The sequence below is a fragment of the Furipterus horrens genome, unplaced genomic scaffold, assembly GCF_987537825.1.
Source record: "Furipterus horrens unplaced genomic scaffold, mFurHor1.1.pri manual_scaffold_1, whole genome shotgun sequence".
NCBI classification, from domain to species: Eukaryota; Metazoa; Chordata; class Mammalia; order Chiroptera; family Furipteridae; genus Furipterus; species Furipterus horrens.
In genome coordinates, this window is record NW_028327171.1 from 53568717 (window position 1) to 53585086 (window position 16370).

Here is a 16370-nt window from a genome sequence, read left to right on the forward strand (position 1 = left end):
GAGTGTGTGTTGGGGTCCAGAGAGAACAAAGGGAGTCGCAGGTAACAGAAGGCTCCAAGGAGGGGCTGCAGAGCTTAGGCTCCAAGGTGGCCAGCCGTGCTTCTCAATCTTGTCCCTAAAGCCTCACTTCAAGGAGGAGAAGGGAGATTACAAGCCCTTGGCATTCAGGAAGAAGCTTGAAGCTGCCAGAGACCTTCAAAATGCATCCAAACTCCAATCACTTTACTGCCCTTCTGGTCCCAGCTACTTTAATCTCTCACCTGGATGAATGCCACAGCTTCCTAAGCAGGGTCTCCTTGCAGAGCAGACAAAGTGATCCTTTAATAATCATGGGACCCCTCTGCTCAAAACCTTGCAATGATTCCTGCCTTCCTCAGATCAATAACCAGGCCATTAAAATGTCCCCAAGCCTGTACCGTCTGGCCCTGTCACTTTTCCCGACACCACTCCCTCACTCCCCTTCCCACCCTGCATGAGTCACCTGGGCCTCCTGGCTTTCTCGGAGCACTTAGGCTAGATGTGGTCCTGCTTCAGAGCCTTTGCACCTGCTGTTTCTTCTTTTGAGAAAGCTTCCTGCCCGATATTCACATGCTGGCCGCCTCCTCTGCTTCTAGGCTTCTCCCTAAGGCCTTCCCTGACCATGCGATTTAAACCTGCACCTCCCGGTACTTTCCCTCTTCCCTCCCTTACTTGATTTCTCTCTATCATACTTGTCACCATTTAATATACTATTTAATCCACTTACTTACTCTGCTTGTCCATCTCTCCATCTAAATTTAAGCTCTGAGAGTATGGATTTTTAAAATTTCTGCTTTATTACAATGTAACATCATGAATCTTCTCCTTAAGAAGAGTTACAATTTATAAATGTAGAAGGAATGAGGGAAATAAATGTCACTATTAAATACCACAATATTCTTTGCCACAGGTGAAATCCTTTGATAGATTCTAAATTTGGTAGGCAGAAGTATAAGCAGAAAAAGCATATTTGCATAGCTTTGAAACATTATTCCTAAAACATTTAAAAAATACAAAAAGCAAATTCATAACTTTATAACAGACAATCCTAGAGAAACCATCTTAACTTCATGATCACAGTTAACAGCAGTGAAATAGAACATCACGTAGCCCCTGATCTGCTACAGTAGGAAAGGCACACCATGTCTGGGTGTTCTTCCCAATAACGCAGCTCCTCAATATTGCCATGAGAAAACCTCTGACAGACCCCAGTGGAGGATGTTCTATGAAACAACTGACTAGTACTCTTAAAAGTGTCATGAAAGACCAGGAAAGATGGCAGAACTGTCAGAGTGAGGCAGACTAAGGAGACAAGACAAATAAATGCACTGTGGAATCTTGAATAGGATCCTGGAACAGAAAGAAAAGATAATACATTAAATTTTTTAAAATGGTGAAATCTGAATTAAGTCTATAGTTTATAATTTTGTAGCATGATTATTTAGTTTTGATGATCACTCCATGGTTGCATAAGATGGTAATATAGAGGAAGCTGGTTAAAGGGTATAAGTGAGCTCTATGTACGATTTTTGCAACTTTTCTGTAAGTCTAAAATTATCTCAAAATAAAAATATATATTTAAGGGTCATCAGGGCAAGTTTGGCAGTCTTTTTTCATTGACCTCTAGGCATTGGGGCAGAAAGAAGAGAAGATTAATTTAGGAGTTATTTCTAAAAGTGAAATTGGGGAAGAAGGGTCCACACAGTAAATTGTTCAAACAACAAACCAGTTGTCATCTTCTGACTCGTCCTTCCGCAACACTGCCCAGTAAAGGCCTGGCAGATCTCTTAACCTCTTGAATCCACTTTCTTCAGTCCACTAGTCCCACTGATGTTAAGGTGGGGCTCCGTCTTCCCCGCCAGATCTCTGCCGGAGCCTTCCCTTGAATCAGTGAAAACAGAAGAGTGGGACTCAGGGAAAGGGGCCCCTGAAGACCCATAAAGAGACTCCCTTGCAAGTGACTGACATAGAGTGACCAGACAGGGAACCAAGTGGGAAAGTTACCTTAAACTTATCAGCAAGTGAAAGGAGAAAAAATCTGTAGAACTCAAAAGGCCCAGTCTTGGTCACTCGATAGTCTTTCTTCTCTGATAGAAAGTAGCGGGCCCTTCACAGGGTATCAAAGACTGAGATCCCATGTTATCTCCAGTTTTACTCAAAGAATTCAGCATATTTGGGTGTTTTCTTAAATCTCCCCCTTTCATTTATTGTCTCAGGGTAAACACTTGTGATTCATAAATGCCTTACAAGTGAATCAGTATTCTCCTGTTCAAGCCAGCAGAGGCCACATCAAACAATAGTCCACAAGGTATTATTAATCATTAAATAGGCACATATAAGAACATTCAGGCAAGGGAATTTTTTTAAGGGAATTAAAGAGCAAGCCTTGACTTTGACCTATTCAGGAAAAAAAAAGGTGTTTTGGTTTTTTTGGGGGGGGGCTGTTTTTGTTTCTTTGTGTTTTTTTTTTTGTTGTTGTTTGTTTTTACTATTAAAAATTTAGTCAAATTCAAAGCTCAAAAGACAAATATTTTATGTAGGAAAATGGTCCTTCCTTTAAGGTCTTCCTTCGGCTATTAAATAATGGCCTGAATTTCAAATGTTAGGACTCGCTTCTTCCACATTCATATGCCTGAGAGAAACAGATGTGCTCAGCCATAGTCGGCAGATACAAGAGTCCCTGGTAGCACTGCTATGCTGTAGTCACAGCCTGGGTGCAGATGGCAGGGAAGGAAGCTCAGAGCACACGTGCTCTATTGAAGAAGAAACCAAGTCATGCACAACCATCCAACCATCACGGGGTCTCCCTGTGATCCTGCTTTCACCTACATACTCTAGGTTCAAAAATGGAGTTCCTCCCTCTATGGAAGGTAGATCGATGGCATCACCTTCCACAAATGTAGAAGTGCTACAACATTCATGACTTAGGGATAATATTTCTTCTTAGGAAAGCATCTCTGATGAGAAGATAAATTAATAGACAGATGAACAGTGTAGCACATGTTGTCATAGGCCCACAGAAGTAGGATGGTCATATGTCCCAGTCTATGCCAGTTGTCCTGACATAATTGTTCCTAGCACTACCACCCAGTTTGAACCATAAATTATATGGTCATTTATAAGAACCTGCTAGAGCAGGAAAGGTCTGACATTCATTTTTCCTACCAATCTTATCTCATATAAATGTGACTAGGGTCCAGGGAGGGCCTGCCCATGATTCCTCTTTTGGATTTTGTCACTCCGCTGCCTGTCCAATTCCTTCCTGTGGCAAAGGAGTGGAGGAGTGGACCGCATATCTTGCTGATGCCCCTGCCTCCATCCAGAACTCTCCTTTTGGTAGACCTAATTTTAATTATCAAGACAGGGCCACACCAAGCTCTACATCTGCCGCAGGCATACACGCAATCACAGTGCTTGGGTGGTAGAGACCCTCCTCCCTGGAAAAGGAGAAGAAGCCAGATCATTTTTTAGGTTTCTCCTGCTCCCACAGCCTGAGATTCTTCAAAGACTGGCTGAAGCTTCTCCTCTGTCAAATACTCATGGGCCAATTTACCACAGCGGTTGTCATCATTTCTCTGAGACTATGAACATCTTGTGTCAGAGATACATATATAGCAATGATAAAAGCAGCTGAAAACTTGCATTTACAATATGCCAAGCATTTCTCTAAGCACATTATATATATTTGTTCTTATCACAAACCTGTAAGGTAAATAATGTGAATGTCTCCCCACTTAACAGGTAAGTAAGTTGAGGTACAGAATGGTTATGTCACGTAGCTAGAAAGTGAACAAGCTGGGACATGAACCAAGGCAGTCTGGTTTTTTAGTCACCCTGCTCTAGTTCTTTTTCTGAACATATATGAAGATATGTGTTCAACATTCCTACAAGAAATAATCACCAGGTCAGTCAAATCTCAGCTGTAAACCACTTGACGTTCACAGAGGAAGGTGCTGTTTAAATATAAGAGGTCATTTCACCTCAACTTTATAGCCCCCTTTATCAATATCAGTCAGCATCATAAAACCACAGGTGTGTTGGGGTGCTCTATAAAAACAGGTGGTTTTGTGGGCTGTATTTACACTTATGGAACCCAGTGTGTCTGGGCATGATTACTATGTACTTCTTGGTTATGCAGAATCTCCCAGGAGGGGTGGGCATAAAAAGAGAGTGAGGGCAGAAAAAGAGGTAAGCAGTGGTCCTCCTCAAGGGGACCCACCTCGCCTCAGTGACTGCCTACCGCTCTCCTTTCCCAGGTGTCCTCCTTTTTAGTTCTTTCTCCGTTTTCCAAAAGGACCAGGGATTGCCCACTGGCCTCTTTTTCCTTTCCATCTGCTGCCCAGTGGTGGAACCTGCCTGCTTAAGTCTTACTTATTAACTCTACATAGATATGGCAGACTGCGATTACAGCAGAATTATTTGGGAGCTCGGTATCTCACTTCTTCCCACGAACCTTACCCTGGGAATTGCTTTGTACTTTCATATTGCCATGTGGTAGTGTGTCTTTAATAACCATCAATAAAGATAGGCCTGGGAAAACACGGACAGCCACAGACTCCTCTAAATTCACCCGATTGCAACACAGTAGAGCTGTCTGCAAGGGTGTCCTGGGTGGCCAGAAGTAGTCACCAGGAGTATTCAAAGTGAACCCATCCCTGTGGTTCAGTAGCCGAAGAAAATTTGGAAAAATATGCTCACCCTCTGGCGGTTCTAGTAAATTGCCAACAAAATAGACTCCTTGAAGCCAAATCTCATTTATGCATTTATTCTCCCAATAAGTTAATTCAAGTTCGGGTCATTGGAAATTGGATGGTTTTAACCCGACTGTATTGTCTGACTACCACCAGCACAGGTTCACTGGATACAAAGAAAATAAGCTGAGACTCCTCCCTTCTGTCTTGATGACAGGTACTTCTGGACACCCAGGCTAGGTATGTCCCAGGTGCTAGACTTTGAGAGCAGGTGAGGAGGGTGTAGAGGGTTGAATAGCCACCCAGGACAAGGATTTCAACTACTTGAACATGATTCTTGGGCCCTCCTTGGAAGCCCAGCCAGATAAGGATCACAGCTACATACATGTGTGACCCATCAGAGCTTGGTGATCTCTGGGAAAGCCAGTAATGTTCTGGGACTTGATCAGGAGCACTGTAGGGGTCAGGCAACCTGCAGGTCAAAGAAGAGCTCCCCTCGCTTGCTCCTCTCAGAGTTCAGCCAAAACTGGCCTTGGAAGCCCGACCCAGCAAAAGGAGCGGTTCCTTTTCTCTTCTTCAGGTACTGGCTCGCCCCAAGCAGTCCCCCAACCTTTCCAGTCTGTGGGATTTTATGTTGTGCCCTCAGTCTACAGGGCCCTCAGTCACAGACCTAGTTTCCCTTCCTGACATCATCTCAGGAAACCTCTCAGAAGGTGCTGGATGCTGAATGAAGCTGCTCTAGCCTCAGCCCAGGAGAGACTATGGTCATCACCTTTCCATGTCTTTTCCAGAATCTGCTCATTCATTTCCATGCTCAGTGAGATTCCTTCCCCTCACTCTACACTCCACACCCCTGGCTTCTCACCATGAGGAAGGACCTTTCCTCTTTGTTCCAAAGATGCACGCTCTGGATTACTAATATTCTATACCAAATTGTCCTCTCTGTTCCAGTTTCTGGAACTCTTATTGTTGTTGCCTGTGGTTGAGAAAAAAAAGTTTGTCCTCTCCTAGTCTCTCAGCTTCCTTCCCTGTCTCTATAGAGGTATTGTTTTCCAGAAAGCTCATCTATCCTATACCCTGTGACCCCAGTAGCCCAGGGCCCATCCAAATGTCTCCTGCACTAACCACTTGAATCTTCCTTCCCTGGGCTTCCCACCAAAGTCCCTCTAGATCATAAGGCTATAAATGACAAAATGCTATAATGGACTAAAAAGTGCATTGTCAACTGTCGAGTACTACAAAGCAGCAAAACAGGTACCTCCAACTCTGTGGAAGAGACCAGAAGGACCCAACCATGCTAGAATTCACCAGTCTTAAGCTGCAGTTGCAGCAGCTGCCTGGAACATCTTCTCTCATTCCATTCCCTAAGGCTGATATCAAAAAGGAAAATATTTATTCCACATGCAAATGCCATCTATCAACCACTTGGAAAATCCCTTACACTTCTCACCTTTCCTTCTGTTAAATGTGAAGTCAACCAGCAGCTTGATGTGATCATGCTTCAAAGCCTTCACCGTATCACTAGCTTTGTGCCTTCTGGGGTCCGAACAAAAGCATGGTATGGATGGAACACAGATTCGGGGGCTGGAAATATTCTCTCCCCTAATCTTCCTTTCAGAACACAAATAAGGGAAACAGGCTGGTGATTATAAGAAAACAGAGATGACATGTGGCTTGGCTTGGTTAGGTTGACTGAGAGGCAGGCTGACCGACTGTCCTGTGTGGCCCATTGCAAGTAGCTTCCCATCTCCTGGAACTCAGAAATCAAGATCTCTTCTTTTCCAGAAGTTATAAGGTGATGAGCAAATCCAAGAGAGAATCACAATGCAGCAAGCCTGGAATTTAACCATGCTCTACCTTGGGTATATTCTATCATACCACCAAAATTACTCATTAGCAGGTAGCTCAACTGGAAAACCCATTTTGGCAGTAATGTTAGTCACTTGTGTGGACGATATTTCAAAATGTTCTCATATAGAGATGTAATGGGGTGGGCTTCTAGACTGGTGGGCAGGAAACCTGAGCCTATTGTGGCTTACCTATACCCTCTCTGGGCAGGATGCTTATTCCTTGGGGAAGTCACTTCTTCCTGGGCTCAATTTTCCAGTGCGTTCAATGAATGAGCCAGTTCAGCCACCTTTTAGGTCCCTTCTGCCTCCCCCTCCACTTTCCTCTAAGCTGAGATCATGCAAGGAGACTAATGATGGTGATTTTAATTAAAATGTTATATACATTCACTGTATTACTTTTAGGCCTAAGTTTTACCTAAATGGTTTTCCTGGCTAGCTGAGTTTTGTTTTCTGTTTTTGTTTTTTGTTTTTGTTTTTTTTTTTTTTTTTTTGAGAAATTTGATCTGATATCACCATTTGAGCAACTATCAGCAAGTCAGACAAATGCATGTCCTGGGTTGAAAGGGGCTAGGCTTTGCCCCACCTTCCTGAGCTTTCCAGAGGCCCCCACAGGCACAAGCCAGGGTATAGGTCTCTGCCTCTTACACACAAGGGGACGAGTCAGGTACCTCAGGAATGACCTCCAGCACCCCTGGCTTGCAGGCTTGCCTCACTGTAGTGCTGCTCAGAAGGTAAAAGGTTAGCCAAGAGCACACTGAGAGCCTTCCCACCACGCTGCTGTGGCCAGGCCAAATGTGGGAGTTGAGGGCACCCTGCCCCCATCCCACTGGGAAAGGCTTTCTTGGCAACCATCCTCTTTCAGAGCCCATTAGAAAGTGCACATTCTGGTGGTCTCACTGGCTCTAGTCAAGTTTTCCAAGGGGAGGGGAGGGTGGTGGAAAGCACCACAGGCTGCTGTTAGCCAATGTTGAAAGCTTCTGTCTTCCGCCTCCACCCCCAGTTTGCAGTCTGAGGTCTCAGCTTGGCCAGGAACCAACTACACAGTTTTGTTCAGAAGTAGCGACTTATTTTTATCAAAGGTGGAATGCAGAGCTGCCATGGTTTGTAATGCCTCTGCATGGCAAGCAGGACTCTTGCTCCAAGCTCCAGGGAATCCTCTTTACCCCCTAGACACGTGTTTTCTTGCCTATCCCTTTTGTGATCCAACAACTGGGGGCAGAGCAGTTACAGCGCCTCAGAATTAAGAGAGAGAAAAAGATTTGGAAATTCAAAGTGTCTTTATTAACATGCTTATTTCCAATCCAGATTTTGGTGGTGATCACAGGTCTGTAAACCCTAGCCTCAACTTACCCAGGACCACAGTGCTGTGGTGTGATGGAAACAGCTCCAGCTGGCTTCTGGCGTATGGTGCTATGTGGACCCTTTAACCAGTTTTTTGCCCTCTCTGAAGCTCAGCACCCTCAATCTTTTGGGGTCACAAAACGCTTTAAAACTCCACTGAAAACAATGGACCCTCTCTTCAGGAAAAAAAAAATAACACGTGTTCATTCTTTCAAAAAGTATTCAGAGAGAGACAATTTTGAATTCCATTTTATGGGCTTTTATAGGCTCTCTGGGAGTTCATCCATGAACCTTAAGGTAAGAAGTCCTGGTTATGAATTTTGCTGTGAGGAGCATATATGGACTTTTATCTAGAAGAACAATAATAATAAAGCTGGTAAAGGATCATAAAACTACCAGTCAGGCAGGTGCCAGAAAATGAAGGCAAAGAGGCAGTCATTATGAAGGCGATCTCGGGCTTCCCTCCTCTTCCTGGTGCCCCCACCTGGCACGCGCGCAGGCAAACCCAAGCGCGCAACCTGCCTGGAATGTGCTGTTTCTGGGCACTCTGGCTACAGGGAGCCGGCTGCAGCCCTGGAGAGAAGACAAACATCTCTTTTCTATCCGGGACTTAATTTTTCTCACGGTCTCTGAAAGGGCTGCGATCAGGTGATATGTGTGGGACTGCTCCCGGTACAGGTGCAGAGCAGGTACCAAGAGGAGGAGAAAATCCGCCCAGTGTGTACTTACTCAAGGGCTCTTTCAATAGCTTTCCCAGGATAGCTCTTGGCAGGGCAGAGACCACGTCTCTGGCAGGCTGCAGGGAATCTGAGTGTGAGAAAGTCAGTCAAGCGGAGGAAAAAGGGCGGGCGGGGGTGGGGTGGGGAGGGAGCTTCAAGTCCTCAGGCAAAATACCTTTTTTTCTCCTTCTCTTGCTCTCTCTCCTTTCTGTAGCTTTAAACCAAACCCACAAACCATTCCAATACCTCAGGACAAAGGAGAGTCTCACTGCAGATGTATTATTTATTTTACAGTTTAAAGCAAACAGGTGAAGCAATAAGACAGAGAGAATCCTCCTTTTGGGGGACAGAAAGGGGGAAGGAAAAACACAGCAGCTCTGCTTGTACTTACTGGGCATGATACAGTGGCAACAACGCCTGGTGTGTGGCTGGTCCCGGCTGGTCCCGCAGTGGGATCAAAGAAATGACCACTGATGAACAGGGTTCAATTTTCTCTTTGCTTTAGAAGAGAAAGGAGGATGACTGAAAAATAAAGGCTGTTTTGATCTAAGAGGAGCCTTCTAAATCCAACAGTCTATTTCTGAGTTTAGGAACTTAGTTCTCCATTTGAGAAGGGGTGGAGAGAGTGTCAACTTGGTGCTATTTTCACTGCCCAGGATAAGGATACTGAAAAATAGTCTATGAGCACATTTGCAAAGCAACTTTCTTTTTAAATGGTTAGGGTGGAGGGCCAGCAACTTCCTGGGTCGTTTTTTTGTTTGTTTGTTTGGCCCAGACACAAATTCATGGTAAGTTTTTGGTTACTTGACTGACTCCTCTATCTAAAAGTGTGTGTGTGTGTGTGTGACAGAGAGAGAGAGAAAGAGAGAGGGGGGGGGGAGAGAGAGTTATTTGCTCATTCTACCTGTCTAAGCACTCCTGAAGTGGCCATAAACGAGTTGCTGATTAACTATCTGACTGAGGAGGCTGCTGTAGGCACAAGACCCTAACCTGACTATATTCTACATTCTCCACACACCTTCAGGGTGCCAAATCCTGAGATGACCAAGTCAGACCAAAAAAAAAATAAAAAGGCTCTTGGACTAGAGGCTAGAAGAACAGAGGGTGGCATACCCAGCTAGTTAATTAGGGCCCAAGAGCAGACAGCAGTCAATGCCACAGCAGAGCTTATTGGAAGAAGTCACAGGCTCTCATAGATTTGGAGGGTAGAAGGGGCTCTGGAAAGGGTTAACATGCTTCCCTGGGAAGAGTTTAGCTCCTTGGAAGAATCTGGGTCAGAGTATTTAAGCTGTTTTTAAAAGTCAGATGCTAAGCAGAAGCATTTTAAGAAGCTTGCAAAGTCTGCATAGCAGAAAGGAGAGTAACTTCATAGGCTCATCACCTTTCACCAAGAAATTTTCAAACACACAGGAGAACTCCACTATTTTCAAAAGCTACAGACAATATTCTGTCATCACCACTTTTCCATCTGTTTAAAATAAGAAAGAAAAGTCCTACCCCACTGGCCGAGGTTGCAGGTCAACAAAGGAGGCATTGTTCATCATTTCTTCAGAACATGATAGGGCACAGCCCACTCTGCAGTGTGTTAAAACACACACACACACACACACAATCCCAGAGAGTAGCCCAAGGGACAAGAGTGAGTAAATCAAGCCTGCAATGAGCTAAGATTTGGCTGCAGACTTGAGGGCTGTCCTGGAAGGTGGAAATGAGGCTTGGAAGGTAAATATGTATGGCCAAAGCCACAATGATTCCTTAGTTAAGACTCCAGGTCCCTGGGGTACACTGCATTAAAGGGTAGGCAGGTTTCTGGTGAACTTGGATCATTGAACAGTGTGCAGTCAATGCCCACATGAGCTGGTTCTGGGCAGGTGCTTCCAGGTGAATATCAGCCTACACCTGTCACTTAGGAGCCTCCTTTACTGACTTGAACCTCCTATGTTCTCTGACTCCAAACATTGTACCCTAATCTCCACACCTTTGCCAGAGCCATCTTTCTATAGGACTCTCATGTCCCTTCTCTGCTCAAGAGCATTACATAGCTCTCTACTGTCTAAAGATAAGTCCAAAGTCCTTTAGCAAACTCTAAGGATCTGGTGACATGGCTTCAAGCCTCCTCCTTCAGTCCCTTCTTATACTTCTGCCAGCCACACACCCTGGTCTCCAAATCATGTCCCTGAATGAAGACCTGAAGTTCCACAATCTACACCTTTAATATCATAGGTACTCTCGTCGTCCCCAGACCTATGACTTACCACATTTCCAATGCCCCAAATCCTACCTATTTTTTAAGATACAAAGCACAAGCAACTTCCTCCAGGAAGTTTTCTAGGATACCCCAACTTATGACTAATTCAATTATCCTAAAGCTCCCCAGCACTTTAATTCTATCTAGAAACACAACTCTTTATTGATCCTAGGACACAGCAGAGGAATATACTGGGAGATAGATGTTGGCTGCACTTCTGAGTATAGCATCTCTAGTCTGTGGGCTTCCTGAGGGCAATAACTATCTTACTCATCCCTGTACCCCCCAAGTAGACCAATACTGTTGCCCAGACAGGTGTGCTGTAGTGTTTCTTTTAGGTTCTGATCTCTCCGGCCATCATCATCTAAGCCCTAAGAAAAAGGAACAGTAAAGGAATGCATGATCTTCAATCAGGAAATCAGGCGGTCTGCCTCCAGAGTTAACTGGAATCTCCTTGTAGGCTGCCACTGTTCTCTCTACGCGGTAATCCCGGGGTTTAACACAGTGTCTGGCAAAGCGCGGCGTTTCATAATGAAAGAGAGGGGCTTGCACAAGGTCACCCAGAATCAGGAACCACTGAATCTCATCCGGGAGATCTGGTGAAATCATTTACAACATTATCTCAGTGGGGAGCTCGGAGGAAGGAAGGAATGAAGTGTCTGAGAAATGTGTGCCAGGCCTTCAGCGGCCTCCAAGCCTGGGGAGGGGTGGGGGGAGGAGGCGACATCAAACAAGACGACTGGGCTGCCCCTGAGCAGCGAGCTGAGTTCCCGGGAGGCGGGTTGGGGGCTCAGGGGGCGGACGACCCGGGCAGGCGAGGAGGAGGAGGGAGGGAGAGCGGCAGCGGTGGCGGCCGCCCGGCCGGGGCAGAGCGCGTCGCCCGCGCTGCACGGCAAATCCCCCAGGGAGGCCGCCGCCAGAGCCCTGGCGCTCCCGGCCCGGCGCCCGCCACGTGGCACCCGGCGGCGGCGGCGGCGGCGGCTCCTCCCGGCGCGCGGCCCGGCCAGCCGGCAGCACGCAGCCGCCCGCGCCGCCCGCCTCCTCCCGGCGGCCCGCCGGCGGCCTCACGGGCGCAGTCAGGGGGAGCTGCCCGGCCGCCCTGGACTCCGGGAAGAGGCGGGTGGCGCGAAGCCGCTTTAACCGCAGTCGCCGAGCTGAGGCTGGAGGCTGACCCGGCCGCTTCCTAAGTGCGGTCAGGCATCTCGTGACCGCGGCGGGCGCCTGGGGCCCCGCGGGGGGAAGGAAGGAGGGCTGGCCCAGGCAAGGAGCACACAAGAAGGCCCCTACCCCTCCCCCGGGCTGTTGCTAGTGAGGCTTTCGGCCGAGTTAAAACCCCAAGCCTGAAATCAGGGGTGGAGTGGGGGTTGGAATAATTCCCCACTCTCCACCCTGGGGCGTGCGCTCCCCGTCCGGAAGGGCTGACCTTGGCCAGGGGGTGGGGGGAGGGGGGTGGTGAGCGCTGGGGCTCGGCTCCCAGCCCACCGCCCCTTCGGATTCCTGGCCCGGCGGGGGTTGAAGGAGGGGGCTCGAGGAGGGGGCCCCCAGGACACACACACACCACACACACCACACGCAGCGCGCGCCAAAGAGCCCGGGCCAGGGGCAGGGGGCGGAGTTTTCCCAGGCTCAAGCACAGCAGCTGCTATTTACCTTCTTGGCTTCTCCCGGGGACCAGGAACCAGCCCCCGCGCTCCGCCGCCCGCCACCGCCCCCCGCCTCCCTGCCCCCGGGGCGCGCGCACACACACTCACACACGCACGCACACACACATCCTCCCGGCCCGGCCGCAGCCGCGGCGGCAATAAAACATCCTGGCACGTGCTCCGGCTCCAGGCGCGCCCTCGCCGGCCGGCTGATGTCAAACTGCAGCTCGGCGGGTGCAGCTCTTAAAGGGCCCGCGCGGGTCGGGTGCCGAGGCTGCACCGGCCGCCGGGGAGCGAGAATGAGGGAAGAGGCTATTGCGAGACCCGCCACTTCTAAGTGCCACAGAACGGAGAGCCTGTGAATGGAAAGGGAAAGGGTGGCGAGAGCGCGCTCGCGTCCCTGAGGCATTGCCATCAAAGTCTCCCTTGTTCATCTTTCATTTGAAATTCTATTTTCTTTCTACCCAGTTGAAAATTATTGTGATTGTTTCCTGGGGAAGCCCGGGGTCCAAGCCTCAATTTCTGAAGAGGAATGAAGGGCTGGGATCAAAAGCCACCTTGCTCTGAACAACCTGCAGATATGAGGTGAAGGCATTTTTTCCCTTTTCTGCATGCAAAAAACAAAAAAAGGAATTTTTTTTGTCCTTTTTCTGCATGATCGATTTTCAATACCACCACCCCACCCCCCAATGTATAGTCTGAGCGGGAAATAACGTCCATGTTTCGGTAACTCACACCCTTGCACACGGTCCCCCTTCTTTTAACCATTACAAGTATAATCTTTTATTTCTTTCTAAACCTTTTAAAAATATTTTTCAAATGAACTTATTAGCGTCAAAGCAGCTCTAGCTCTATTACACATTTGAAAGAAAATAACAAGCAAAGGCCCCACTAGAGCAAAACCAAGGCGGAAAAAATCCTGCCTAAAGTAAAGCTCAGCAGGGATAATACCAAAGGGTTAAAATCCTTTTGATTGACGTTGTAGCCTCCGGTGCCCCGGGCTCAGGCGCGCGCCATTGGCCGCCAGGCACAAGGCCTGGCGGCCAATGGGGGGGCGCGGTCCACGAGCGGTGCCGCGTGTCTTCTCCTCCCATTGGCTGAAAGTTACTGTGGGAAAGAAAGTTTGGGAAGTTTCACACGAGCCGTTCGCGTGCAGTCCCAGATATATATAGAGGCCGCCAGGGCCTGGGGATCACACAGGATCCGGAGCTGGTGCTGATAACAGCGGAATCCCCTATCTACCTCTCTCCTTGGTCCTGGAATAGCGCTACCGATCACCAAGTAGCCATAAGATTTTATAATAAACTATCAGCACTTGCTCAGTAGTTTTGTGACAGTCTCGAGTAAAAGGGACATAAAACAATTTTTTGTTTGAAGGACTCCAAAAATAAAATTCTCTAGGGATTTAAAAGAAAAGAACCAAAATGCCAGCTGATATAATGGAGAAAAATTCCTCGTCCCCGGTGGCTGCTACTCCAGCCAGTGTCAACACGACACCGGATAAACCAAAGACAGCATCTGAGCACAGAAAGGTAAGGGCAGTACCTGTATCTCTCTGCAGCTCCAGGAAATTAAGCCAGGGTTGGGGGGATCTTTTATCCCTTAAAATCCTGTGGGTGAAATAGCAGATCCCATGGGAACTCGGAGCTCTTTTTCTCTTTAAATTTCTTTACAGTCATCAAAGCCTATCATGGAAAAAAGACGAAGAGCAAGAATAAATGAAAGTCTGAGCCAGCTTAAAACACTGATTTTGGATGCTCTGAAGAAAGATGTAAGTGGATAATGCTGCTTTGTTTTTAATTCAAAAAATGAAATACTATTTCTCAGATAGGAAGAATGAAATCCCCTGGTTGGGGGATCTTCCCCGCCAACACTACGTTCTCTGAGGCGGAAGGGCCGGTCCCCTTTAGCCGGGGTCTGGGAGGTCGGCGCTGTGGGAGGGACCCCCAGCACTCCGAGGCCGTTGGCAGGGGTCTCACTTGCCTTCTTTGCTTCCTCTTCTGTGCAGAGTTCGCGGCATTCCAAGCTGGAGAAAGCAGACATTCTGGAAATGACAGTGAAGCACCTCCGGAACCTGCAGCGGGCACAGATGACGGGTGAGGGCAGCCTACCGCGTCCCCCTCTGCGGGCGTCCCTCTCGCCCGGCGGTGATTTCTTCCAGACTTCCGCCCGTGGTTGTGAGAGGCATTGAGCTACATTTTACAGCCTTGGCTCACTCTTACGTTCCCACGGTCTGGGGCTTATTTATAGCCACAACTCCAAGTTGTTACTGTTCCGGAAAGGGAGGGAGAGCGGTTGCAGTGGCGAGGGCGGCGGGCGGCTTCGCAGTGGGGAAAGCGGGTGGGGGCAAAAGGATTAGAAGTGGGGTGGTTTTGAGCTACGCAGATCCTGAGGGTCTTCTGGTTAAGCAGCGCTTCCTCTCCCATTACCGAAGGGAAAGTTTGGCGGGAAGGGCATTACCCAAGGTCACATCGCACGCGCTGGGGGGTGCAGATCTAGGGCTCAGATAGGTTTAAATCGAGCGACTGGGAACGGAGAGAGGGAGCGTCTTGGCCAACGCGGACCTTTCGATGGTTTTACTAAACCCACCCGACCTAGCCGGAGGCAGTTCTGCGGGCCGAGTGGTCAGGGAGACGCGCCGAGGGGACCTCCCAGGACGGAGGCGGTGGCCTCGGGGCCAGGGCCTTTCGCTGACCCGTCTGTCTCCTTCTGGCCTGCAGCCGCGCTAAGCACAGACCCGAGCGTGCTGGGGAAGTACCGTGCAGGTTTCAGCGAGTGCATGAACGAGGTGACCCGCTTCCTGTCCACGTGCGAGGGCGTTAACACCGAGGTGCGCACCCGGCTGCTCGGCCACCTGGCCAACTGCATGACCCAGATCAACGCCATGACCTACCCGGGGCAGCCGCACCCGGTCTTGCAGGCGCCGCCCCCGCCCCCGCCAGGACCCGGCGGCCCGCAGCACGCGCCGTTCGCGCCGCCGCCACCGCTGGTGCCCATACCCGGGGGCACGGCGCCCCCTCCCGGCGGCGCGCCCTGCAAGCTGGGCAGCCCGGCTGGAGAGGCGGCTAAGGTGTTCGGTGGCTTCCAGGTGGTGCCGGCTCCTGACGGCCAGTTTGCCTTCCTCATTCCCAACGGGGCCTTCGCCCACAGTGGTCCCGTCATCCCAGTTTACACCAGCAACAGCGGGACCTCCTTGGGGCCCAACGCAGTGTCGCCTTCCAGCGGCCCTTCGCTCCCGGCGGACTCCATGTGGAGACCCTGGCGGAACTGAGGGGCTCAAGACACCCCTCCCCCTAAACTCCCCATCCTTTCTCTTCCCTTGGGATACTAAACAGAAACTTGGACGCTGGGGGAGAAGAGGACTTTTGTGATTAAGTGGTTACTTTTTTTTTTTTTAATTTTTAAAAAGTTACTTTTTTGTAGAGAGCTGTATTAAGTGACTGACCATGCACTATATTTGTATATATTTTATATGTTCATATTGGATTGCGCCTTTGTATTATAAAAGTTCAGATGACATTTCGTTTTTTACACGAGATTTCTTTTTTATGTGATGCCAAAGATGTTTGAAAATGCTCTTAAAATATCTTCCTTTGGGGAAGTTTATTTCAGAAAATATAATAAAAGAAAAAAGTGAAGGCTTTTATGTCTTAAAACTGGTTATTTCAGAATATGTAAAAAAAGCTCTTGGCAGAATTTGAATTACATGTAATATGAGAATTCAGGAATTGGCTCTTTTGTTATTCAAAGAACATTTTAAAAAATTATTTCACCATGAACTAGATTCCATTTAATTTGCAAGAACCTATTTGATATGGCTTCTCTGATCAATTTGCAGTAAATCTTTCAAAGGATTTCAA

At 48.2% G+C, this 16370-nt stretch overlaps 1 protein-coding gene and 1 long non-coding RNA gene across 2 annotated transcripts; one reads left to right on the forward strand and one right to left on the reverse strand.

Moving 5' to 3' along the window:
* Positions 1 to 7817: 7817 nt before the first annotated feature.
* Positions 7818 to 9479, reverse strand: LOC150021108 (uncharacterized). The gene is made up of 2 exons (XR_016512274.1): positions 9011 to 9479; positions 7818 to 8707 (listed from the first exon to the last, which is right to left on the reverse strand). It is a non-coding gene; the product is annotated as an uncharacterized LOC150021108 (long non-coding RNA).
* A 4214-nt stretch (positions 9480 to 13693) lies between these two features.
* HES1 (hes family bHLH transcription factor 1) lies at positions 13694 to 16152 on the forward strand. Its single transcript, XM_090275494.1, has 4 exons — positions 13694 to 14042; positions 14186 to 14281; positions 14519 to 14606; positions 15231 to 16152. The coding sequence occupies exons 1-4, from the start codon at positions 13935 to 13937 to the stop codon at positions 15779 to 15781; spliced, it is 843 nt and encodes a 280-aa protein (XP_090131620.1). The 5' UTR covers positions 13694 to 13934; the 3' UTR covers positions 15782 to 16152.
* Positions 16153 to 16370: the final 218 nt, after the last annotated feature.